This window comes from Vipera berus, assembly GCF_964194415.1.
Source record: "Vipera berus genome assembly, chromosome: 1".
NCBI lineage: Eukaryota > Metazoa > Chordata > Lepidosauria > Squamata > Viperidae > Vipera > Vipera berus.
Window position 1 is genome coordinate 129,761,902 of NC_138202.1, and position 25,171 is coordinate 129,787,072.

Consider the following 25,171-nt stretch of genomic DNA (forward strand, 5'->3'; position numbering starts at 1 on the left):
GGCGATCCCGGAAGCACCAAAGCCTCGGCCGCGCACAAGTCCTCGGTAAGTTTTTTTGTTGACTGGAGTATAAGCCGAAGTGGAATTTTTCAGCCCAAAAAGTGGGCTGAAAAATTCGGCTTATACTCAAGTATATACGGTAATCACTCAGAAGCCTTATAGCACTTTTCCCTTCTGCTCTAACTTCTCCACCTTGCAACCCTAATGTCTTAATTCTTTTCACAGAATTATTTCAACAGCAATATTCTATAATGTCCTTAAAACCTGGCTCTGCCAATTGGCCTGGAGTCCGGACAGAAACATTTCATCCTGGTGGGAGTTACTGGATTAGAAGAGCCCACCTCTACTCTACCATACAACCCCACCCCCACTATCTTAGCTATTTCCTTGTTCATTGTAATGTATTTATCATGTTTTAATCTTTTATAATATAAATTTATTGCAAACTTCCCAGAGTCACAGAACACCAAGATGGATGGTGAATAAATGTAACTAATTAATGTTAAAAGTAGGCCCTATGAACCTCATGGACCAGTGGTGGTGAACCTTTTAGAGACCAAGTGTCCAAACTGCAACCCAAAACCCACTTATTTATCGCTGGGTGCCAGGTGGGTGTGGCTGTGGTGGTCATGGAAGATTGGGTGGGTGTGGCCAAGGTGGATGTGGTCACCTCAATGTTGCTCGTGGGGAGGGACACCTGTGGGGGGTGGGCAGGGTCGGGGGAGCTCCAGGTGGTCTCTGGCAGGTGGGGCGGTAGGCGAGACTCATCCTGTGGGGTGAGGCGAGGCAGGGTGGGGGTGCCATTGCCGTGGGGAAAGGCAAGGGCTGGGGCAGCTGCTGCCTGACACCATCGCCCCCCCACACACAGAGGCCAGCGAGTGCATGGGGGGCAACGGTGTCCATCAGTAGCCACAGCCTGCCGGCCCCTCAACCGGCACACTGGGACTCGGCAGCCCATCGCCAGCAGTTCAAAGAAGCTGCCTCCGAGATGGATGGTCGGCCAACGGCTGAGGAGATCATACAGTGGGTTATGCATGGGAAAAGGAGAACATGCAAGGCCAGGAGGGACAGGATGGGGAGGAGGGAAACCAGCCATGCCGGGATACATTCAGCCACGTGGGACCTTGGCAAATTAGGCGGCTGTTTGAAGAGGGACAGTTGCCACCTCCGGGGCATGGTGCGGGTGCCCACAGAGAGAGCTCTGAGTGCCGCCTCTGGCACCCGTGCCATAGGTTCGCCACCACTGTCATGGACAATAAGATAAGTTCCATCTTTGTACCATCTTCTTTCCTCGATTTCAAGTACACACACACTCTCTAAATATAATGTGAACAAACTAGAAATATAATTGAACTGAAGCAGTCAGAAACACACAAATGTGTGCATGCACACATACATCACACACACACACACACTCTTCAAGATTTCAGATTGCCCTAACTGTAAAAATATTTTCTTCAAAATATGCATTTTAATAATAATGCAGAAAAAACATTATATACAAAGAAACGAGACTTCATGTTTCTGATGTGAAAAGATAGGTCTCTGTAAATTACACTGGCTGGATCATAATTTAAAAACCAAGAGAGATGGTACATTTCTCTAGTGCAGAAATAGAAATTGAGCTCTATGAATTAAGGAACAAGCTTTTTACACAGAAAAGGAATTCTCAGTGTTCCTGGGGCTTAGAAAAAGTTACGCTTGATATGGCATGCACTCAGGCCCAAGAATACAATGCAAAATAATCAACAAGTATATTATGAAGACATTTACTAAATTTTCTCCCAAGGACGCCCATTTTGCATTGGATCAAAAAAGGCAGGTCATGCTTTCTAGTAGCATCAACTTTTCCTGCAATGATGTAGCCTTCCCAATAGCTGCTGTTGTCGAGACCAATGGCGCCTAAGTACATGTCCCAAAAATTTAGAGATTGTCAAAAGCATTTCAAACTATGGGTTTTCCTAGTAAAGGAAAGCAGGATTTAAGCATGCAGAAATGAACAGAATAAATAAAGAGGTCAGAAAGGAGGAATGTTAAAGAGTTTTTTAAAAAGCAGAGAATAACAAGCCCATTCCACTCAGAGGTATATCGACGAAGCAGGAAGAAAGAGGAGGGGTGGCCCTTAGAAGCTCTAGTGCCTACAGGTACTCACCAAGTGGAGGAAAGCCCCGAGCAGGGCTTGTATCTCGGCTGCTCTCACGGCTGGTATCGCGGCTGCACCCCTGACTCACGCTGGGTCGGGGGATACGGCTGCTCCGTGCTAGCATGCAGCATGGAGAGTTTCAGAGAAGGTGAACACAAGTTTAACGAGGATACAACGCTCAGACAATAAATTTACAGTTTTGGTCACTACTGACATTAGTAAATATCCCAGACAACTGCCAATCTGATTTGTTGCGCATAAACTGTGATACAGGCTGAACTTGCCCAAGAACATCAGAGATGTTCTGACCCTCCCGGGAAACTTTTTCTATTTATCACAAGCCAGAAAAACTTATTTGGGAAAACAGGCTTATAATAATGTCAGGTTGACTTCGATTCCACTTAAGGGGTAGGGGTGGGGGTGGGGGGGAGAGAGAGGGAAGGAGGAGAGAGAAAATATCAGGAAAGAAAGGTCAACTCTATTTTAGAGGGATAAGTAAATGATTCTAATAGGGAGTGAGCAATACAAACCTAAAGAAATAACACATTTATATAATTTTTATACAGATTCATCATAATAATCGATGACAAGGGAAAAAAAATAAAGGATATTTAATCATGCAAAATGTCAAAACGAACATACTATTCGTATTCAACTTATTTTAAATTCCTCTTTGGTCCATAGTATTATTATGAATGCTTTAAATTCTCCTTCTTCTCTATCTCAGCCATAATTGGGTCTACCCTTAGATGTTCTTTTTCTAAGAAAGATAATAAAAAACCAGGTTCAGGGAGTCAACATTTAAAAATACATGTTGAATTTTCCCATGTTGTTGTTGTCGTGTCCGACTCATTGCGACCCCATGGACAACGTTCCTCCAGGCCTTCCTGTCCTCTACCATCTAGCCACCTCATTCTCTGTCGTCCCCTTCTTCTCTTGCCCTCAATCTTTCCCAGCATTAGGCTCTTCTCCAGTGAGTCCTTCCTTCTCATTAGGTGGCCAAAGTATTTGAGTTTCAGCTTCAGGATCTGGCCTTCTAAAGAGCAGTCAGGGTTGATCTCCTCTAGGACTGACCGGTTTGATTGCCTTGCAGTCCAAGGGACTCACAGGAGTCTTCTCCAGCACCATAGTTCAAGGGCGATAGTTCCAATTTTCCCATAAAAATTACTAATCCGTATAAGCACATATACAGAGGTGTTTTTTTTTAACAGCTTTTATTCCCATTTGGGTTTTCTGGCTCTCCTATTCCTTTCTATATTTCTCCTGCCAACTGACAAAAATTTTAGACTGCAAACTCCTCAAGGCATGAATCCATTCAGAATTTGTTCAATAGGCTACAATGATGGCAAATACATAAATATTAAAATTAAAAGAATGGCATTTTAAAAGGTCATAACCCTGGGAAAGAGAAATAATCTTTCAGGCAGCATTTGTTTTGAAATAATGATGAATACTCCTATTGTGCATTCGTGATCCTGCCTGAAACCAATTATATACCGTGGTATGAAGCTTTTCATAAAGAATAAGAAATATGGCCTGGAAAGTGTATAAACTGTTGTTTAACGCACTTTCATAAATCTATCCCCTTAATTACTTTACCCATTAATGAACCAATGATTTAAAAGCTGAAGCTGTATAATTGACAAATGAAAAATTTATTAACTGTACCATTAATTTCTTAGAACACTAACAGAGATGGGACTGTATTTATCATACACTGCTGTCATAATGTTGAATAAGAAAGTAGAAATAAAATAAGAAATACACAAAGTCCTATCTGTTTGTGCCTGGGAAAGAATAAGTTTGTGAGTGTAGAGTAGAAAATGTTTTAATCAGGCCACATTATTCAATGGTCTATGTCACGGGTGTCAAACTCACGACATCACGCGACGTATCGTGACTTTTTCCCATTGCTGGCAATAGGGTGGGTGTGGTTTTGGTGTGATCCATCCAGCTCGCGGGCCGACAGTTTGATACCCCTGGTCTATGTACTCCTCCTTGATCTGTTGGTGGCAATCAGCATCATATCACTGAGATCTGGCTGGGCAAAAGCTGAGGTATGTGTCTATTCAAATCTACAACTAGCTTACTTGCTTTGATTTCAAGGCAGGATAGGGGAGGCAGTGTTAACATTCCACAAGTACCTCTTGGTGACCAGGCATACTGTTCCCCATGTGGATGAAAGAAAGGTCCTAACTGTGAAGTTGGAAACCATGGACAAACTATTTTTTTTTTCTCGTATAATGTCCCCTGTTATTTTTCAGCCAATTTCTTCTCAAAGCTTTTGTCCTTTACTAGTGATTTCTTGTATACTTTTTTAACCTCCATGCCTTAGGGTTTTAATATCGTGAGCTGCCAGTGTTTGATGAGTAGAACACATATATGTTATTATAATAAGTAAATAAATGTTTCCACATGGGGTTCCAGGTTATTTTGGCTAACTGTAAAAAGGCAGCATGCATGACGTATATAGCTTGTTTGTTCTTGCTTTGTTTCTCTCTTCATACAGGTATTTGAGGTCCTGCTTTACTACTACCAAACCAACTAAGTTAGTAAAACAGTTCCAAGTAAGTTTTCATTTGGTTTTGATCCCCCTGGAAGCAAGAGATCACTTTCCAGCTTCAAGGACCACAATAAGCTATCCTTTGTTACTTGATAGTACTTGATGATATGTACAGAGGGGAAAAAAGCTGCTTGTTCACAATAGATAAAGATAAGCCTGGAATGCTGATCTATGTTACAAAGGAACACACATTCATGAATTATGCATAGAAAACATCAGCAGCATAAAAGCAGAAGTGTCTCTCCTAGAGATTGCTCTAGGTCAGGGGTGTCAAACTGCCGGCCTGGAGGCCGGATGCATCATAGCGAAACCGTGCCCAACCCAATGCGGGCAATGGCAAAAAAAGTCACGATATGTCGCGACACATCACTTGACATTGTGAGTTTGACACCCCTGCTCTAGGTTAACCGTTGCAAGTAAATATAAATGTAAATCAAAATAATTTTTAGAAAAGATGATCTATGGAACAGTATATATTTATTTTCATTTGTGTGGTACAACTGCTTATAGATATTTTTTTTTAAAAAAAGAATCCTTTAAGTAAGTCCTTAATCTGGCCAATAAACACTGTTCCCATACTAATCAAAAGAAAAAAAAACCTGTCTGTATTTAAATATATATACTTCCTGTTGCAAATATTTTTTTTCTTTCCACATAAAAATGCTTAGCTCAAAAAACAAACAAACTGCAACAACATGTTTCAGAGTCACATGTTAATTATAGATCTTCTGGTTCACTGAAAATACAGTTTTCTTGGGTCATTCATTATGTCCTAGAGTACTTTTAAGAAACTTAGAGGGTATTCAACATTTAATGATAAAAAGACCTAATCAGACGTGCCCCAATAAAATGGAAGCACCATCAAAACTTACTTTGGGCTTTGCTCCTTGCCAGTTGTGGGCTTGTCCAGACAAAATGGGAGTAGGTTTTGACAGGGCAGGCAAAACAGGAGAATTGTCAGAACTTGCACCACACACTGCTTCTTGATTTGCTTTCGTAAACCAGCCCTGCATCCTCAAAACTAAATCTATGCTTTGCTCCCAGTTTGCCTGCAGAAGCCTGTCTGATTGAGGTTTCATTTGAGACCTTTTGTTCTATTTAGACCAAACTTAGTAACTAAAAATAGACCATTTATTTATTTCTTGCCATTGTCTTAAACCCAGTGAAATCATTAGTTATTCACAGAGTTGGGATCATATAAAATTATTATTAAAGGGGTGTTGTACCACAAAGGTTGAAAACTCTTTTAAAAACCACAAAGTGGTTAATGACCTCACTAGCCACAATTTGGTGCTAAGTTCATTGATCCTTTTCTGAAGCATATATATGATTTATCTCTTATTTTCTCCTCCATGCATTCTGCCTGCCTATTAATGCAATTGTCAGTGATATTATTCTAATTTTCCTTCTCTGATGCAAGCTTCAAATCCCTTGTCACATGCCTTTTCAGCTTTTTGTTGCTGAAACTGAGTGAACAGATTTTAAAGTGGCTATATTTAAGTGTGTCTTGTTTGCTCATCGGAAGGTTCCGGTTCCAAATGTGAATTGGTGTATCGCAACTGCATTTCCTAATTTCAACCTCTAAAATAAGATTTGCCATGACTACCATTTTATATTAATAATGGGTAGTTGGGCATTTGTGCATAATTAATATATCTGATGATAGAACAGTTCTTCGGGTTCAGTCACCTTTCTATAGTAGTACTAATAAGTTCATTAGAAAAAAAAACGCTCCAGATAAAATTTAGTATTTAACCTAAAAGCAATAGGTGCAATTTTTGATCAGAGAAAAGAACAACAGAGCAGCAACTCTAGCACTCAAAGGGAGGGTAAAGGAGAAATCTGTATTATAGCTGTGGGACAATACATTTGGTATCATCAAATGGCACTAAAATGAAGTGAAAATGAAAATAAAACACATCTGAAGGAAGAACTATTTTCTAATTGAAACAATAAGTATAAACATAGGCAATTTATGCTAATCTCACTGACAACTTTATCTAGGCCCTGCTGCTCTCTTTGCCTAGCATGCTATTGACAAACTCAGCAGAATACCGTAACTATGAAATCATTATAGCAAAACTCTAATTTATTTCAAGAATTATTTTGGCCAATCAGCATGAGAAAGGAAATCAATCTTTTGGCTCTATGTTGCAGCCAAGAAAACTCTTACCTAGAGCTATCCTGCTAGGGCTGGTCTCTCGGCTGCAGCCCTGGCTTCGGGGGACTTTACTACGTTTGTCAGTAGATGAGGATGATGACACTGGGTGTCCTCTGGTTGTTCCACTGCTAAGCCCACCATATGTACTTCCCAACAGTTTGCCAGGAGAGCTGGATCGACTACCAGCTACAAAAAAACAACAACAAGCAAATGCTCTTAAGTCTTCAGACTATTTCAAGTCATTAAATTTACCAAATGTATTTAAAAAAATTCAGCTCAATTAATAGTTAATTAAAAATAAAACAGGATACAGAAATACTTCAAGATGATTATATGTTTAAAAGGGGGGTTAACAACATACATTAACAATAAAAAGTGTTGAGAGTGATGAATGAATACAATCACAACCTTGAATGATACTACTCACCTTAAAAATGATCAAATATCATCAACCATACCAGCAAGCTATATTTTATACAGAAGCAACCAATGAACTCATTTGCACGGGCACTCTCTTTCACATCCAAGTGCATACACACAATTTCTTTGTCCCACTATTTATTTTTTCACATGCATTTTGCAAGGAAACTTTCTGAAATTTTCTTTTATCTTCCAACCACAAAACTGACTGAGCAATTGCCAAAACATAGGCATTCAAATCCAAGAAATTATGCAAATGAAAGCAAAATCACCCAGCGGAATTTTTCCTTTTGTCCCAAGACAATTTGTGTTATGAGAATCTTTCAAATTGTCTAGTTTCAAAAATAGCATGTCAGGCTTGTCCCTGCTGCTGTTAACATACAGCATCTCCATAAACAATTGAAGACATCTTCAAATCCTTTTTCAGTTCTTAAAATTTACAGTCCTAACACCCTGTTTGTTACCTAGGAGTGAGTCCCACTGCTCACTGAACTTACACATGGGTACTTTGTCTAAATACATCATATGTGTATCTAAACGATTTCATGGCTGAACTTTCATTTTAAAAACACTAGGATTTTTTAAGCCTCTAGGAATACAATACTTTCAGACACTGAATCAGTTAAAAACAGCAATATGAGAGACAGTACAGACATGTAAAAGAGTGAAAAACAAAAAGGTATTTCTTACCACCTGCAGGGTTAGCTGATCTGGATCCTGGATTATGACAGCAGACGAAAGGACAGGCAGAAAGTGAAGCAGAGAAAGCGAGACAATACAGAGTTCAAGAAGCATTGTTATTTGCATACAAACTTCTTTTTGACAAGCACATAGCTGCTCACATTTTATTATGGATTATTATGTGGCAAAACGTTTTATGAAAACATTTGTGCGAAGCAGTAAATAACTATTTAGAGTAGAATAAACTGTAATTCTATTTTTATGCTTGATATCCATGAGGCTGGTGGGGTCTGGGACAAACAAATAGCATTACTGTCCTGAGAATAGCAATCCCATCAATGCAATGTTGCAGAATAGGCAATGATATCACAGAAAAACAAGACAAAGATACAAGGGTAGTGTTTATAATGCAGAATGACCAGTTAGTACAGAGGTTAGTAACAAAAAAAAAGAGCATCAGTCTCCTTAAACCTAGCTTCCATCTACTAAACAGCTCTTTCTGGCTATGATTTATGACTTTATTTTTTTAAAGATAAAATAAGCATCAGAAATATTACTCACTAGCAACCATTTCAGTTGGCACAAATAGCATATGTAGGCACATATGCAGAGCAATCAATAATGCTAAAAATTTTGAATGTCAGTTTGTGGACTACATCACATCACATTTGGGGATTGAGAAAACAAATTCATCAGTTCTAACCAGAAAGCCATCCCTACCAAGCGTTTCAATCTTCTGCTACATTGCATCCTTTCTTAAAGGAACAAAAGATGAGAAGAGAAGAGGTGCTCATAATGTAAGAGAAGGTGAACACGTTGCTGTTTGGGAAACTACATGGGCATGCTTAGAGCAATGAAAATCCTGAAGAGTTAAGCCCCAATTGTATTAAAAAAAAGCCTGTGTGTCGTACCTAATTTGTCAGGACCTAATTATAGGAAATAATTTTAAAAACTGTATTTGAAGAATATTCATAATGGAAACACTGATGCATATTAAAATAAGGTTGGCAAGAAAAACAAACTTGAAAAAGGTAGTGTCTCCTCCATACTAGCACACTAAATGGTTCTCACTAAATGGTTCCTTACGCTGGGACTGTGAAACTACTTTAGCTCGGCTGCGGCCTCGAGTGTCAGCAGGTGTTGAAGTGATACTACTGGTGCTTCCAGAGCTTTGCCTCCTTGTGCGAATTCGACCTGAGGAAAGGAAAAAAGAACAGAAAAGTGACAGTTAAACGTTAAAGAGGTTGTGGTTAATTTTCTTTCACTCACACCTGACTTAATAGTTCTGCAATCTGACTAAAAGCAGACAATTGTAAGAAGAGACTGAAACTGAATTCCCCCAAATTAGGAAGCTGATGTTATTTTCTCACTGATATACATTATCTAGAATGGAAGCTATCTACTTACTGCAAAATATACCAAACACTAAAGCTGGGCATGGTTCTAAAATGATTCTGAAGAAGTAGACAGGAATTTGTACAAGCTCATTAAAGCACTCATATCTTATTCAGACTTTGGAACAAGTATTAAAAAAGATGTGGCTGCCTTAATGAATAGCAGAGAGACACTGTGTTCATATGACTTCTAAAGAATATTTTCCAAACCAGTTTACAATCATGCTCAACCTTACAAGTTATTTATCTTTTTAATGCATTCAGACCTCCAGACTCAACACCAGGAAAGAATTATATAATAAAATATCTTTATTTTTTACAGCATACTGTAAATAAACACCAATTTCCACCAGAACTAACAGGAAAAGGAAAAAAGACTATACTCCTGAAACTTGCATGATGCTTATAGAAAACCAACAAAGTTGGGATTAAAGAGATAGAAATAGGTGTGAATGTAAAAAGGAAAGAACCACAGGAACATATGCTAAGAAGAAATGAATGGCAGTATCTTCAAATTAATATTAAATAGGATTAAGCAACATGACTCTTATTTTACTGACGAGCAAAAGAGCTTCCTTTCCCTGCAGATCACATATTATTTATGAGAATTTATATGGATTCTCTCTGGTGCTTCCACAGGCCTAACGTCATCCGTCAGATAACTTTCCCAGTAATCATTTTTGAGGGTATCATAATAAAGAGGTCTTATGTATACAGACACTAATCAGAGTTCCAGCTAACACCGAGAAAGACCAATGTGTATACATTTCTACCTACATAAGGCCACTTCATACTGATACCTATCATGCAACTACCAGAGTTATGACCAGATTATGACACAGTTTCCTTTGTTTTTAGAAAAAGGTTCCTAAAGCCTTTTATTGGCCATCACTATCAGGAAATACAGTGGTGCTTAATTCGTGAACCCTTTTAAATGTTCAAATTTCTGCTATTGCCTAAAACCATATGGAGCTTAGCCACACAATTAGATATATTCCACAATAAAGTGGACATTACTTTTATGCATGATACTGTCCAATTCAATTTAATCATGAATATATAACAAGGCAATTAAAACTATCAATACAGTACAGTTATTTAATTAACTGAAGTCTTGTCTTCTTTCAGGGAGTGCCACATAAATTAAGAAATTTCTTGGAAGACTTTTCCCATTACAGTTACTGTATACTTTTTTAGTACTCTGAAAATTATCTGTCTAAAACAGTTTGGAGTTGGTGCTGTAAATGATATATTAATGATGTAAATTGGTTTAGGAAACGATACGAAGATTATAACAAAAATGAAGAACAATAAAACATACAGGCCTATTTTCCCCTTCAGAGTCAAAAAAGCAACTTCAGTTACTATCATTAAAATAATGCCATTAGTTGGTCTGTTTATCTAAAAGGCCTCTCTAGCATCCACTATCCTTTGGTACAGTTGGATGCAAGCAAAAATACTGCTCACAGTCTGATCATGCAAAGTATTTATTTATTGTCAAATTTCTGAGACACTCCTCAGATTTATTAAAAATCGGAATTCAAATACTTTAAACAAGTAAAAAACATAACAGAAACATTCATTTTATACTTTCAGGGTCAAATAGCTTTAACTATGAGTTTTCCAAATTTGCTGGCAAATTGAGTGTAGCACTTTTACTGCATCGTCTTTTAAGATTTTGAATAGCTCAGCTGGAATACTGTCACCTCCACTAGCTTTGTTGTTGCTCAGCTTTTCTAAGGCCCACTTCACTTCACATTCTAGGATGTCTGGCTCGAGGTCAGTGACCACCTCATTGTGATTATCAGGGACGTTAAGGTCATTCTTGTATAGTTTTTCTGTGTAATTTTGCCACTGTTCATTTAAGAAGGCATTCTTATCTCTTCTAGCTATTGTCTGGAATTCTGCATTCAATTGGGTGTATCTTTCTTTTCCTCCCTTGCCTTTCACTTCCCTCCTTTCCTCAGCTATTTGCAAAGCTTCCTCAGACAGCCATTTTGCTTTCTTGCATTTCTTTTTCTTTGGGATGGTTTTAGTTGCTACCTCTTGTACAATGTTGCGAACCTCTGTCCATAGTTCTTCAGGCACTTTGTCTATCAAATCTAATTCCTTAAATCTATTTGTCACCTCTACTGTGTATTCATCACGGCTATGATTTAGTTTATATCTGAGTGGCCTAGTGCTTTTCCCTACTTTCTTCAGTTTAAGCCTAAATTTTGCAATGAGAAGCTCATGGTCTGAGCCACAGTCAGCTCCTGGTCTTGTTTTTACTGACTCTTTGGCTGCAGAGCACATAGTCAATCTGATTTCTGTGTTGGCTATCTGGTGATGTCCATGTGTAGAGCCGTCTCTTGAGTTGTTGGAAAAGAGTGTTTGCTATGACCATCATATTCTCTTGACAAAATTCTATCAGCCTGTGCCCTGCTTCATTTTGTACTCCAGGGCCAAACTTGCCTGTTATTCCGGTTATCTTTTGGCTTCCCACTGCAGCATTCCAATCCCCCATGATGATAAGGACATCATTTTTTGGTGTTACTTCTATAAGTTGCTGTAGGGCTTCATAGAACCGGTCAATTTCATATTCAGCACTGGTGGTTGGGGCACAGACTTGGACTACTGTGATATTGAATGGTTTGCCTTGGATTCGCACAGAGATCATTCTGTCATTTGGTGGATTGTATCCTAGTATTGCTTTTCCTACTCTTTTATTGACTATGAAGGCTACTCCATTGCTCCTGAGGGATTCTTGCCCGCTGTAGTATACCTGATGGTCATCTGAATTAAATTCACCCATTCCTGTCCATTTTAGTTCGCTGATACCTAAGATGTCGATGTTCAGTCTTGTCATCTCGTTTGACCACGTCCAGCTTGCCTTGATTCATCGATCTTACATTCCAGGTTCCTATGGAGAAAAAATCTTTACAGCATAGGACTTTCCTTTCACCACCAAATGCATCCAAAGCTGACCGTCCTTTCGGCTTTGGCCCAGTCGCTTCATTCTTTCTGGCGCTACTAGTGCTAGCCCTCTGCTATTCCCCAGTAGCATATTGGACACCTTCCAACCTGAGGGGCTCATCTTCCAGCATCATATCTTTTTGCCTTTTGGTACTGTCCATGGGGTTTTCATGGCAAAGATACTGGAGTGGGTTGCCATTTCCTTCTCCAGTGGATCACATTTTGTCAGAACTCTCTGCTATGACCTTTCCATCTTGGGTGGCCCTGCACGGCATAGCTCATAGCTTAATTGAGTTACGCAAGCCCCTTCACCGCAACAAGGCAGTAATCCATAAAGGGGACATAGGATCTACAGTAAGCTTTTATTACAGTGATTCTATATGCATACTATTATCTAAACTGGTTATGACCTTTTCGTCTAATAGAAAAGAGGGATGAGGAAGTAAAGAATACAATATCCAATGATACTTTATCCAGTATAGTTTAATACTGGTATATGCCTCTAACTCTGTTACTCTCGGTTGAAATAATGTGAATGCTAACACAAATATTCTCTCTAGATTTACTTACTCAGGCCAGTCATCACCAACATTTCTTCATCTCCACAGCAGTATTTCAGATGTCATACTGGCCTATTTTATTACGGCAAATATACTTCAAAAAATCTCAACACCATGAACCATTAATTAGAAATCAGCACTGCTTAAATAATGTCCAAATAGCTTTTAAAAAATATTGAATGTATAAATAAAGTTATTATCTTTCAGTAGATAGGTCCTTCAGTAGATAGGATGGTGAAATTCACAACTATATGTTGGCCGATATAATAGGCTATAAATTAGAGATTTTAGCTTGCATAGCATAGCGTTAACATGCTTGGGGGGAAACTGGTGTTTGATTGAACTTGTGGCACATTCAGTACTTTTCTAAAAAAAAAAAAAAAGGTACCGGAACTCAGAGGAGCGATGCCAGTGTCTTGCTACGGTACCGCTGCCCATCCTTTGCACACCCACCCCTGCAGCTTGGAGCCACATGCCGCGGGGATTCCCCTCCCCACAGCCGCCGTGGGGATTCCCCTCCCTGCAGTTGCCACGCCACAGCCCGTGCTGAGCCCCCACCTGGAGCTGCTCTGAACCCCGACCCAAAGCTGTGTTCCTCGTAGCAGTGGTCTCCAGCGCCAACAGCTGATGGCCTCTGGCACCGGCACTCGTTCACTTACTGCCCCGTCACTTCCAAATGCAGTAAGTGAGCGAGCGAGCAAGTGGCGTTTGGAAGCGTCAGGGCAGTGAGTGAGTGAACAAGCAAATGGCGTTTGGAAGTGATGGGGCAGTAAGTGACAGAGTGAGCAAGAGGCCTTTGGAAGACATGGAGTGAGTGGGGGAAGAGACTGAACGAGGTGCCTTTGAAAGAGACGGAGGAGTGGAGGCTTTTGTGAGCAAAGTGTGAGTGAGTGGGGAGGCTTTTGCGAGCGAAGGGTGAGAGAAAAAGGGAAAAGTGAGGGGGAAAAGGGAAAAAGAAAAGGCACTGACTTCTGACTTCCTCTGTTACAGGAGTAGAAGGAAGTATTAACACTAAACCTCAACTTTTTGCTTTTCTATAATATTATAAACTAGCCATTTCTATAACAATAAATGAATCTAACCAATGAAACCCAAAATACCCCCCCCCTTTTTTTAGTCATCAAGTTTTTGACACCTTGTTAAGCACTGGTGGTGCTTGAATATTGTAATGTCCTAAAAATGGTACAATTTCTGAAAAGGTTGAAAAGCCCTAATGTAAATGCAGCCTAAATTGTTTATTGCCATCCTATTTGCAAATAATATCTTACTTACCTAGTTGAGATGGTGTAGTTGGGCAGCTGCAGACAACTTGCCTGTGCAACATTTGCCGGCCGGGTTTTTGGTGCGCTCAGCAGCAATTCCTATTGGCTTTCGAAAGCCAATAGGCCAGGCGTAGGCAACATTGGCTCTTTTATGACTCGTGGACTTCAACTCCCAGAAGATGTTACATAACATAACATCAACTGGAAGATGTTACTGTCCTTCTGTTTCTTTCCTTCCCCAAAATTGTGTTAATGAGTCCTCTCTAAGGTCTGCTAATCAGCTTGTCCTGGATTGTTTTTTTTTATATTTTTTTTATTGAAAAGTTTTAAAATACATTTTATCTTTAACAATCCCCCCTCCCCCTCCCCTCCCTATCCCTCCCCCCCCTTTCCCCCCTCCCCCCCCCCGACTTCCCAGAGCTAAGTACAGGGTATAAAAACAAAAAAAAACAATCATAAGCATCCATTTGCTACCAATAATAAATTCTTAAATCTATCACTCTCTAGCTCATATAAGATAACTACAAGCAATACTAATATTTCATATAGAAAAAAAAGAAAATAGAAAGGAAGACTTATTCAAATGCTAAATGAAACTTTTTAGTCCCATATTTGTTCTGGATATATTCAATCCATTTTTTCCACTCCATAATATAACGTTCTTGCGAATGATCTTTCAAATAAGCTGAGATCTTTGCCATTTCTGCCAGGTCAGAAACCTTTAAAGTCCATTCTTCTATAGTCGGCAGTTCCTCCTTCTTCCAATATTGACCTATTAAAAGTCTTGCTGCTGTAATTAAATTCAACATCAAAGCTTGTCCTGGATTGTTTTGCCACAAAATGGAACGGTTTGCAAGTTGCAGTTGAGACAGCCCATCTCAGTTTATATATATCACATATAATTAAAGATTGTAATTAGTTGTGTGTGCATGTACAGTAAGTGCGATGTATTTGTGCTGGCATTTCTAGGCCTCTTTCCAACCACATCCAGAAAAATTTGTTACAAACATTGGAATTCTCAAGGCCATGTTTTGTATTTCCCAGCAATCTGTTACTGGAAGGAAAAAGTAATCCCTGCTGCGTTACTGATCCCAGAGAAGCGTTTGCATGTAAGCAGGTATCCTTAGGGTGCCATAATTATGGATGAGAAATACTGGTTGCAAAGTTGGCATTTCTGGATGTAATACAGATATTTTGGACTTATTTTTGTTTCTTTGCATGTTTGATATTTTTAAAAAGGCATATGCTACTGACTACGCTTATGCACATATGTGACATCTTTTGCTAGGATACATGACCACTGCTTGTCCAAAATGTGAAAAGTGAAAGATTGTGACTAAACAAAATTTTAATGTACAGATAATACCACCAGAAATTATTTTAGCCTTTTTAATAAATGTTGTTATTGATGTTAAGCTCACCGTGGAAAACATCATATATTGTTATGTATATACTAGGTTAATTATTTAAAGACTGAAGTGCAACATAACTAGATTCTAAATAACCTATTTTTCAAAACACACAACAGTCCAAACAGTAAAAGTAAAGTCCAAATTAAGAATATTTCATTCTTAAGAATTGTTTGATTTAAAGTGGTTTAGTTGTAATAGATGGTTATAGATTCAAAAGTTTTCAAGAGTATGTTCAAAAGATACTATTTTTTTTCTAGCATCAGCTAAATTAGAAATATTAGATTGAGAAAAATGTTTCTCATTTCTTTCCTGTTACCTTTATTGATTTCATTGCAGAGATGTTAACATAGGAAATAGATTATTTTGTTATCTAATTTAACCTTCCAAAAGACAGAAGCAGATGAAATATGTGAGGTTATTTCCTGTTGGCTTTTTTGAATTAGCTGTTTTAGATTCTAAAAGTTTAGTTCCTAAAGAAGTAACCTTGTAAATAATTTTAATCTCCTCCTCTAGTGCAGGGTAGGCAACCTTGGCTCTTTTATGACTCAAGGACTTCAACTGCCAGAATTCCTGAGCCAGCATGGCTCAGCTTGGAAACCTCTCTCTTTCCCCTCAGCGTGGCTGGCTCAGGATTTCTGGGAGTTGAAGTCCACGAGTCATAAAAAAGAGCCAAGATTGCCTACTCCTGCAATAGACTTTCGAAAGCCAATAGAGGGAGCTCCCCCCCCCCAAAAAAGGTGCCAGAACGATGTTCTGAGTGTTCTATGAGGAAAAAAGCCCTGGGCACATTAATCAAAATATGCCCAAACTAACCTGTACTGGTATTACCATTAGTAGTGAATGATGTATGTGGTATGGGTGCAATTAATGATGGTAACTAAGTATATTTTTCTATCTTATTAGAAAGTATTATGTAAAAATCTTGATTGACTAAAGCACAATAGGCAATATGGAAAACATGTAGGCCCCTTTGGTGATAACTATGAAATGTGGAAGACTATGATTTGGATTATACATGAAGCCTAACACTAAACAGTATGAAAAGAAGCTGAATTAAAAATAATAAATTGTGTATATGTGAAATTAAGAAAAAGCTAAAAGTGCAATAGATTTGAATGATGGTCTTATCTTATGGAATGTGGTTGATAAACACATGCCTCAAAGTAAAAGCATAAGTTTATGAACAAAAAGATTTAACTGTATGTCAGAATGTACAAAATTGTGTCATCTAGAATGTTGCCTGGGTCAGATGGGGGTTGGGGTGAGGTGAATAAAGCAAAAACCCATAAGAAGGTTACAGCTACATATTATGTCCAATAGATGCAAATCATGGAAGAATTAGGGATGAGTTTTGATTAAAAAAAACCTGAAACTTTAGGAAGGAATGCAATCTAAGGGAAAAATATAGGTGGTTGACGACTTACAACAGTTTGTTTAATGATTGTTCAAAGTTACAACGGCACTGAAAAAGGTGATTTATGACCATTTTCCACAATTACGACCACTGTAGCATCCCCATGGTCAGGTGATCAAAATTAAAATGCTTGGCAATTGACTCATAGTTATGACAGTTGCAATATCCTGACATCATACAATCACCTTTTGCAACCTTCTGATAAGAAAATCAATGGGGAAGCCAGATTCACTTAACAACTGTGTTACTAACTTAACAACTTCAGGGATTCACTTAATAACTGTGGCAAGAAAGGTTGTAAAATGGAGCAAAACTCACTTAACAAGTGTCTTACTTAGCAACATAAATTTTGGGCTCAATTGTGGCTGTAGGTCAAGGACTACCTGTACTGAACTAGGAGACATGAATAGGGTGGGAATGAGATGAGATAATTCAGAAAAAGAGATTGAGCCATTTGGAGACCCAAGAATGTATCAGAATGGTGACTGTTTGGCAAATATTTTCCTTAGAAAAAGGACTATTTGTAATATATGGCTTAAGAATAAATGTCTATTAGTATGTACATACAACATAGAAATGAATAAAGAAACATAACTCATTTGATTATTTATGAAGAAACACAGAAAAATAAGTGAGATAAGTGACCTACAGTGTAAGAGAGTTATACATGAGAGACAGACTATTATTTAGTAATGTCTAAAGTGAAGCTTGGGGAAGAACTTTACATGAAATATATGAAAGAAACCAATGTGCAAATAGAATCATGGGAGGAAAAGGAAGTATGAGATTTGTATGAAGAAAGTATTAGAAGACACACACACACATATATACAATATCACCCAAGATAATTAAGAATAATGTAAAATATTTTACATTAAAATAATGCAAATAAGGATAATGTAAAAACATCTTGGAAGATTCAGAATAACATAGAAATGTGTGGAGCTACTCTAATGGGAAGTATAAAAATGCACACTTAATTGATTAAATAATAAAGGCCATGGAGGAGAAAAAGATGATTGTAAGATAATCACTGCTGCAAAGGGAAAAAAGGGATATGAGAAACCAACTGAATTGGGTATTTACAGTGAAATTCATGAGTAGAAGGTATTAAATTATGCATACAGAGAGAAAAAAGGTAGGTCCAAATTTATCAAAGAAGCAAGGAAATGTTAAGATTAAAGGAGGTAGATAAAATACAGTACAATTTTGATGGAAATAGAACATTATTTTAGAAGTAGGTGAAAAGAAAAGTTCCACCAGAGTGAATGGAATTCAATATTAAAAATCATTGAAGGATTTGAGAGAAAACCAAAGCAATTCTGGAAGAAATTCCAGGAAGCTGTATTTTAGAGATCTGAATGGTAATATGTGAAATAAATACTGTAAATGTTGTGTCCAAGAAAAAAACAATGAAAATGAAACAATAAATGATTCAATGATGTTGAAAAACGGTAAAGCTGCAGGTGAAAGACTGTAATTGGAAACATGTTAAAACATAGGTATGTCTGGCTTATGGAATGGTTGTGCAACTTCTTCTTTTCTATTCAAAGGGAAGCATAACAAGACTAAAAACACCAGGGAATGTATTGAATATAATTCTGATTGAAAACATACAAAAAAGAAAATTGGACAAGTGCAGTGTGGCTTTATTTCTGAGCAAAGCTATGCAGATCAACTTTTTGTTCTTTAGCAAATCACTGGGAAAAAGGAGGGGGGGGAACTGTGGATTTATGGATATAGAGGAAGTTTTATTTATTTATCCAATTTTGAGCTGCCTGACTCCATAGCAACTTTGGGCAGCTTACAAGTAAAAAAGGTACCGTATATACTTGAGTATAAGCCGACTCGAGTATAAGCCGAGACCCCCAATTTCACCCCCCAAAACTGGGAAAAGTTGTTGACTCGAGTATAAGCCGATCCGCCGTTCTGCAAGCCTCCGCCGCCGGCGGAGGCTGGATCCGCGCTCTGCAAGCCTCTGCCGCCAGCAGAGGCTCGATCCGCCATTTTGCAAGCCTGAATACACAGGAATACCCTGTGTGGCCGCGGCTCTCGGGGAAGCCCTGGCTGTCCGCTTCCTCGCTCCACGCTGCCATTCGGGGCCCGCGTGTTCCCCGGGCAAATCGCGGCGCCCAGCAGGCGAGGAAACACGCCCGCTCCAGTCGCCCCCCCCCCTTCCCTCAGGAGACGCGAAGCAAGTGACCGCCCGGAGCTTACCGAGGACTTGCGCGCGGCCGAGGCTTCGGTGCTTCCAGGATCGCGCGCACCTCTCCCAAGCCGCCGCCGTCCGGAGACCTGCCGAAGTTTGGGGAGGTTTGGGGAGGTGCGCGCGCACCTCCCCAAACCTCCCCAAATGTCGGCAGGTCTCCGTTCCTCCGCGCAGACCTGCCGACGTTTGGGGAGGTTTGGGCGCCTCCCCAAACCTCCCCAAACGTCGGCAGGTCTCCGTTCCTCCTGCCGACGTTTGGGGAGGTTTGGGCGCCTCCCCAAACCTCCCCAGGTCTCCGTTCCTCCGCGCAGACCTGCCGACGTTTGGGGAGGTTTGGGCGCCTCCCCAAACCTCCCCAGGTCTCCGTTCCTCCTGCCGACGTTTGGGGAGGTTTGGGCGCCTCCCCAAACCTCCCCAGGTCTCCGTTCCTCCGCGCAGACCTGCCGACGTTTGGGGAGGTTTGGGCGCCTCCCCAAACCTCCCCAGGTCTCCGTTCCTCCTGCCGACGTTTGGGGAGGTTTGGGCGCCTCCCCAAACCTCCCCAGGTCTCCGTTCCTCCTGCCGACGTTTGGGGAGGTTTGGGCACCTCCCCAAACCTCCCCAGGTCTCCGTTCCTCCGCGCAGACCTGCCGACGTTTGGGGAGGTTTGGGCGCCTCCCCAAACCTCCCCAGGTCTCCATTCCTCCTGCCGACGTTTGGGGAGTTTTGGGCGCCTCCCCAAACCTCCCCAGGTCTCCGTTCCTCCGCGCAGACCTGCCGACGTTTGGGGAGTTTTGGGCGCCTCCCCAAACCTCCCCAAACGTCGGCAGGTCTCCGTTGCTCCTGCCGACGTTTGGGGAGGTTTGGGCACCTCCCCAAACCTCCCCAGGTCTCCGTTCCTCTGCGCAGACCTGCCGACGTTTGGGGAGGTTTGGGCGCCTCCCCAAACCTCCCCAGGTCTCCGTTCCTCCGCGCAGACCTGCCGACGTTTGGGGAGGTTTGGGCGCCTCCCCAAACGTCGGCAGGTCTCCGTTCCTCCTGCCGACGTTTGGGGAGGTTTGGGCACCTCCCCAAACCTCCCCAGGTCTACGTTCCTCCGCGCAGACCTGCCGACGTTTGGGGAGGTTTGGGCGCCTCCCCAAACCTCCCCAGGTCTCCGTTCCTCTGCGCAGACCTGCCGACGTTTGGGGAGGTTTGGGCGCCTCCCCAAACCTCCCCAGGTCTCCGTTCCTCCGCGCAGACCTGCCGACGTTTGGGGAGGTTTGGGCGCCTCCCCAAACCTCCCCAGGTCTCCGTTCCTCCTGCCGACGTTTGGGGAGGTTTGGGCGCCTCCCCAAACCTCCCCAGGTCTCCGTTCCTCCGCGCAGACCTGCCGACGTTTGGGGAGGTTTGGGCGCCTCCCCAAACGTCGGCAGGTCTCCGTTCCTCCTGCCGACGTTTGGGGAGGTTTGGGCACCTCCCCAAACCTCCCCAGGTCTCCGTTCCTCCGCGCAGACCTGCCGACGTTTGGGGAGGTTTGGGCACCTCCCCAAACCTCCCCAGGTCTCCGTTCCTCCGCGCAGACCTGCCGACGTTTGGGGAGGTTTGGGCGCCTCCCCAAACCTCCCCAGGTCTCCGTTCCTCCTGCCGACGTTTGGGGAGGTTTGGGCGCCTCCCCAAACCTCCCCAGGTCTCCGTTCCTCCGCGCAGACCTGCCGACGTTTGGGGAGGTTCCTCCGGCAGGTCTGCGCGGAGGAACAGAGACCTGGGGAGGTTTGGGGAGGCGCCCAAACCTCCCCAAACGTCGGCAGGAGGAACGGAGACCTGCCGACGTTTGGGGAGGTTTGGGGAGGCGCCCAAACCTCCCCAAACTTCGGCAGGTCTCGGACGGCGGTGGCTTGGGAGAGGTGCGCGCGATCCCGGAAGCACCAAAGCCTCGGCCGCGCACAAGTCCTCGGTAAGTTTTTTTGTTGACTGGAGTATAAGCCGAAGTGGAATTTTTCAGCCCAAAAAGTGGGCTGAAAAATTCGGCTTATACTCAAGTATATACGGTATGTATAAAAAGAAATAATTGTCAACTGGAAGACAAAATTAATGCCAGCCCTATCAGGTGGACTACACTAAGAAACAGACACCATACAAATGTGAAACTACTTTTATTAGGACAGCTATAGTAACAGAACGTTGCAGATCTAAATATGCTACGATTCCTCCTTTTATTTTCATGATAATTGGGGATGGGGTGGGAAGACTGTCTGATGCATGTTCATAAACTACTTTCTTAGCCTATGCTCAAGTTTAATTTATCTGACTGTTGGCCTTGGTAATAGATCATCTCCCTGTCCTTCAAGGCCATCCTTTTTTATTTGCTATAAATAATAGCATTAAATTATGGAGTGGTTTGTATGAATACACAGAGAAGATTCATTTCTAAATGCCATTAAGAGTGATATATGTGTTGTGACTCAGGGCCAGCCTGTGGGCCCGGCAGCCGGCTCGGATGTATCGGATGACTCAGATGAGGGGGAGGAGGAGGGTGTGGAAGACGAACCGGCTGATGATGGCTTGCAGGCTTGGCAGAGCTCCCAGCCGGGGCCCTCTTCTCAGCTGCGTGAGCCCGATAGTGCGGAGGATGATGACCCACAGCTGGCCCTGTTCAAGGACGCCCGACGCAGGAGGCAGTCGAGCAGGAACAAACAAAGAAAGGCTGTGGGACTCCTCGGGAGGAGGCACAGGGAGACCACGCCCTGAACTCTAAATAAAAGGAGTGTTTGGGGAGGGGCTGGTTGCTGAAAGCAACCCTTCCGCTTGAGGATTCAAGTTCTTGTGTTTCTTGTTCTGTTGTTTTGCTTGTGAATTAAACTTGGCAGACGCTTTGCAGCCTCAGACGCTCTCCAGTCTCTACTACTTGAACAGGGGTTTGCCTTATTACAAGGCCGGTAGTTGGCTGGTTCAGAACAATATGATGGAAGCAAAGCACATATAAAAATAAAAGGAATATTAATTGAATTGGATTCGGAAACGGAATTAGTTAAAGATTGTATGATAAAGTGGGCACAAAATATTCAGGAACCAATTTCGTTGGACACTTGGGAGATAATTTGGGTCAGAAATGTTAAATTTACTCAGGCTCAAAACTTAAGAGAAAATTTCTATAAAATGTTTTATAGATGGCATCTGGATCCCAAGAAGTTGTCTAACATGTATCCTAATTTACAGTCTAAATGTTGGAGATGTGGTAGTTTAGAAGCCACCTATTTTCATATGTGGTGGACTTGTAGAAATATAAAAGCTTTTTAGATTAAAATTTGGTGGAACATTCAAAAGATTTTTAAGAGAAAGATACAGTTTTCTCCGCAATTGTTTTTATTGGGTATTGTTGTAGATTGTGATGTTAAAGAAACCAATTTGATGTTGAATATGATAACAGCAGCACGGTTACTGGTGGGACAATATTGGAAGAAGGATAGTTTGCCTACTATAGAAGAATGGGTGTTTAAAGTTTCGAATCTTGCAGAAATGTCTAAGATTTCTGCTTACTTGAAAGATCATTCACAGGAAAGATATATTTCAGTTTGGAGGAGATGGATAGATTATATTCAGAATAAATATGGGACTAAAAAGTTCCATTTAGCTTATGAGTAGATTTTAGAGGGATATTGTTATTGGTACTTTGTATGCAGTTATGTTAAAGGGGAGTTAAAGCACATTATGAATTTGGTTAATTGTATATTATGCATAAGTTTTATTTAGAATATGATTATTATAACTATAATCCTGTATTTAGCTCTGGGAAGTGGGGGGGGGGAAGTGAGAGGGTTTGGGGTGGGGGGGATTTGGGGATATATTGTAAAATCTTGTTTTTGTAAAACTCTTTAATAAAAATAAAAAAATAAAAAATAAAAGGAATATTAGATGAATGTTTCCACTAACATGTATTAAGACATGTATGATACCTCCTTTATTGTTAATCTGTTTTCAAATTCTACTATATAATTGTATAATGTTTAGGATGACATCTGAGATGTGTTGGTTGGAAATATGAATGTGTGTATGTGTTTGTATGGAGACAATATTGTGCTGTGGCTGAAAACCCCATCGATCTGTGGTAAATGTTGGACTATAGAATGAAACAAGTATGGATCTGAAAATTAAGCACCTGTTAATTTTTGATCCTACAGTGGTGCTTGCGAACCCTTTTGAAATATGACCTAAAGATGATTTGTTTTCCACATTAAATCCTAAAACTTGATTAAGAGAATTAAGCAAATGAGACAAAAACATAATACCTATTCACTGAAGAAAATAATTCAAAGCTACTTATTTTTGTGGGGCAAAAATATGTGAACTTTTGTCTTCAATAACTGGGGTGCCCCCCGTGAACAAGAAGAGTTGATGTTCAACAGTTGGAAAAGTTACAAAACTATTTCCAAAAAGATTGGACTCTACCAGTTCACTATCAGGTAGACTGATAATGGAGGCAATACAAATGGAGGCAATTCAACATCAGTCTCCCCCCCTCCCCCCGGAGTAGTCAACTAATCAAGATGACACTAAGAGCAAGGTGTATTCTTTTTGACTCATTTGTTTATTTGGGTTTTCTTTACTTAGTTTTAGGACTTGTGAAGAGAACAGATCATGTTTCAGGTCATATTTATATAGAAATACTGAAAATTCCAAAAGGTGCATAAGCATTACTGTAGAATCAAGAATAAAGAGTTGCTAACTGGATATTGACTGAATATACTAGAAATGAGAATGATCAGTACACAAAAAATACACTGAGATGAAGGCAGAATAAAGATTAAACTGCAAACAAATAAATGAGTGAGAAAGTTGATAAGATCCTCAAAAGAGAGAGGAAAGAAATTCAAAAAGCAAAATGTGATATTTACCTAGTGTATAGACATGATGGAACAAATGTGGTTTCATTTCCTTGGCTTACTGTTTCTAACTGCTCTTCTGCACTTAACATAAAGTTGCTTACTGCAAAAAGGAGTAATGTAATGAATGCATATGTCTGTAAATAAGTATGATACAGTACAGCAGCGGTCCCCAAATTTTCTGGCTTGGTGAACTGGCAGAGGCGGCAGCACGGGGGGTGGGGAAGAGGGGAAGATTTTGCCCGCGCACAACTTTCACAAATGCAACTTTCCGTGCATGTGCGTGCACTCACACAACACTTCAACAGTTTTCAACAGCTGTGACCTGGTACCGGGCAGTGGACTGGGAGTTGGGGACCTCTGCACTATAATACTAATGAAATTGGCTAGAGGGGGATGAGAATGAATCTGTGCAGGAATAAATCTGTATACTCTATTCCCAAATTCTAAACAAAAATAGTAATTCAGTCTGAATAACATCTCAGTTTGAAAAACCAGAGTTTAGTGCAGCAACAGGCAAAAAACATAACAAAAGCAAGCCATCTATTTTATGACAAAAGTTACTATTTCTGCACAACCTATAAGAGAATTGGAAAAAGTCTGGGCAATGGATTTTAAATATCTTTTAACATTCTGCACTGAGTACTTTTCCTATAGGAATAAAAAGTCCAATGTATTCGTTTCTCTACCCCAGATAAACACTCATTGTTAAAGTATCTGGTTTATAAATTAAGTCTGAGTAAAAATATGTGAGCTAAATTTCTTGTTCTGTAATTAATGGTATAGTGAATGACATTCATGAATGACTTAAAAGTTACATACTGTTGAAGAATGTCCAATAAACCTATTGGGATTGGGAGACATATTGTGCAATTGATGACGTTGTTTTCTTGCTCTACATCATTCTTATTCTTAATTTGTTTTGTTGTTATTCACACACGCACTGTACTTTACTGTTTGTTATACTGTGAGCGCCCAGAGAGTATGGAGTCAGATGTTGCCTAAATTGAATAAATTAAATTAAATTGTGCCTAGAAGTTAGAAGAGATAGACAATAAAGGGCACACAATAGTTCCAACATGAGGAAAGAGTCAAAACACCATGCAAGAGTCATGCAAGAAGTACCAGCAGACACGGATGAAAACCAGGGAGCACC

General features: G+C 40.6%; 1 protein-coding gene across 1 annotated transcript in view; it reads right to left on the minus strand.

Moving 5' to 3' along the window:
• The window catches only part of CLASP1 (cytoplasmic linker associated protein 1), a 226,423-nt gene that overhangs the window by 85,760 nt on the left and 115,492 nt on the right, over positions 1-25,171 (minus strand). The window contains exons 20-21 of the mRNA XM_081312924.1: positions 9,055-9,162; positions 6,880-7,053 (exon numbers count right to left, since the gene is read on the minus strand). Of these exons, the coding sequence (XP_081169050.1) occupies positions 6,880-7,053; positions 9,055-9,162 (282 nt within the window). The remainder of the gene's footprint in view (positions 1-6,879; positions 7,054-9,054; positions 9,163-25,171) is intronic.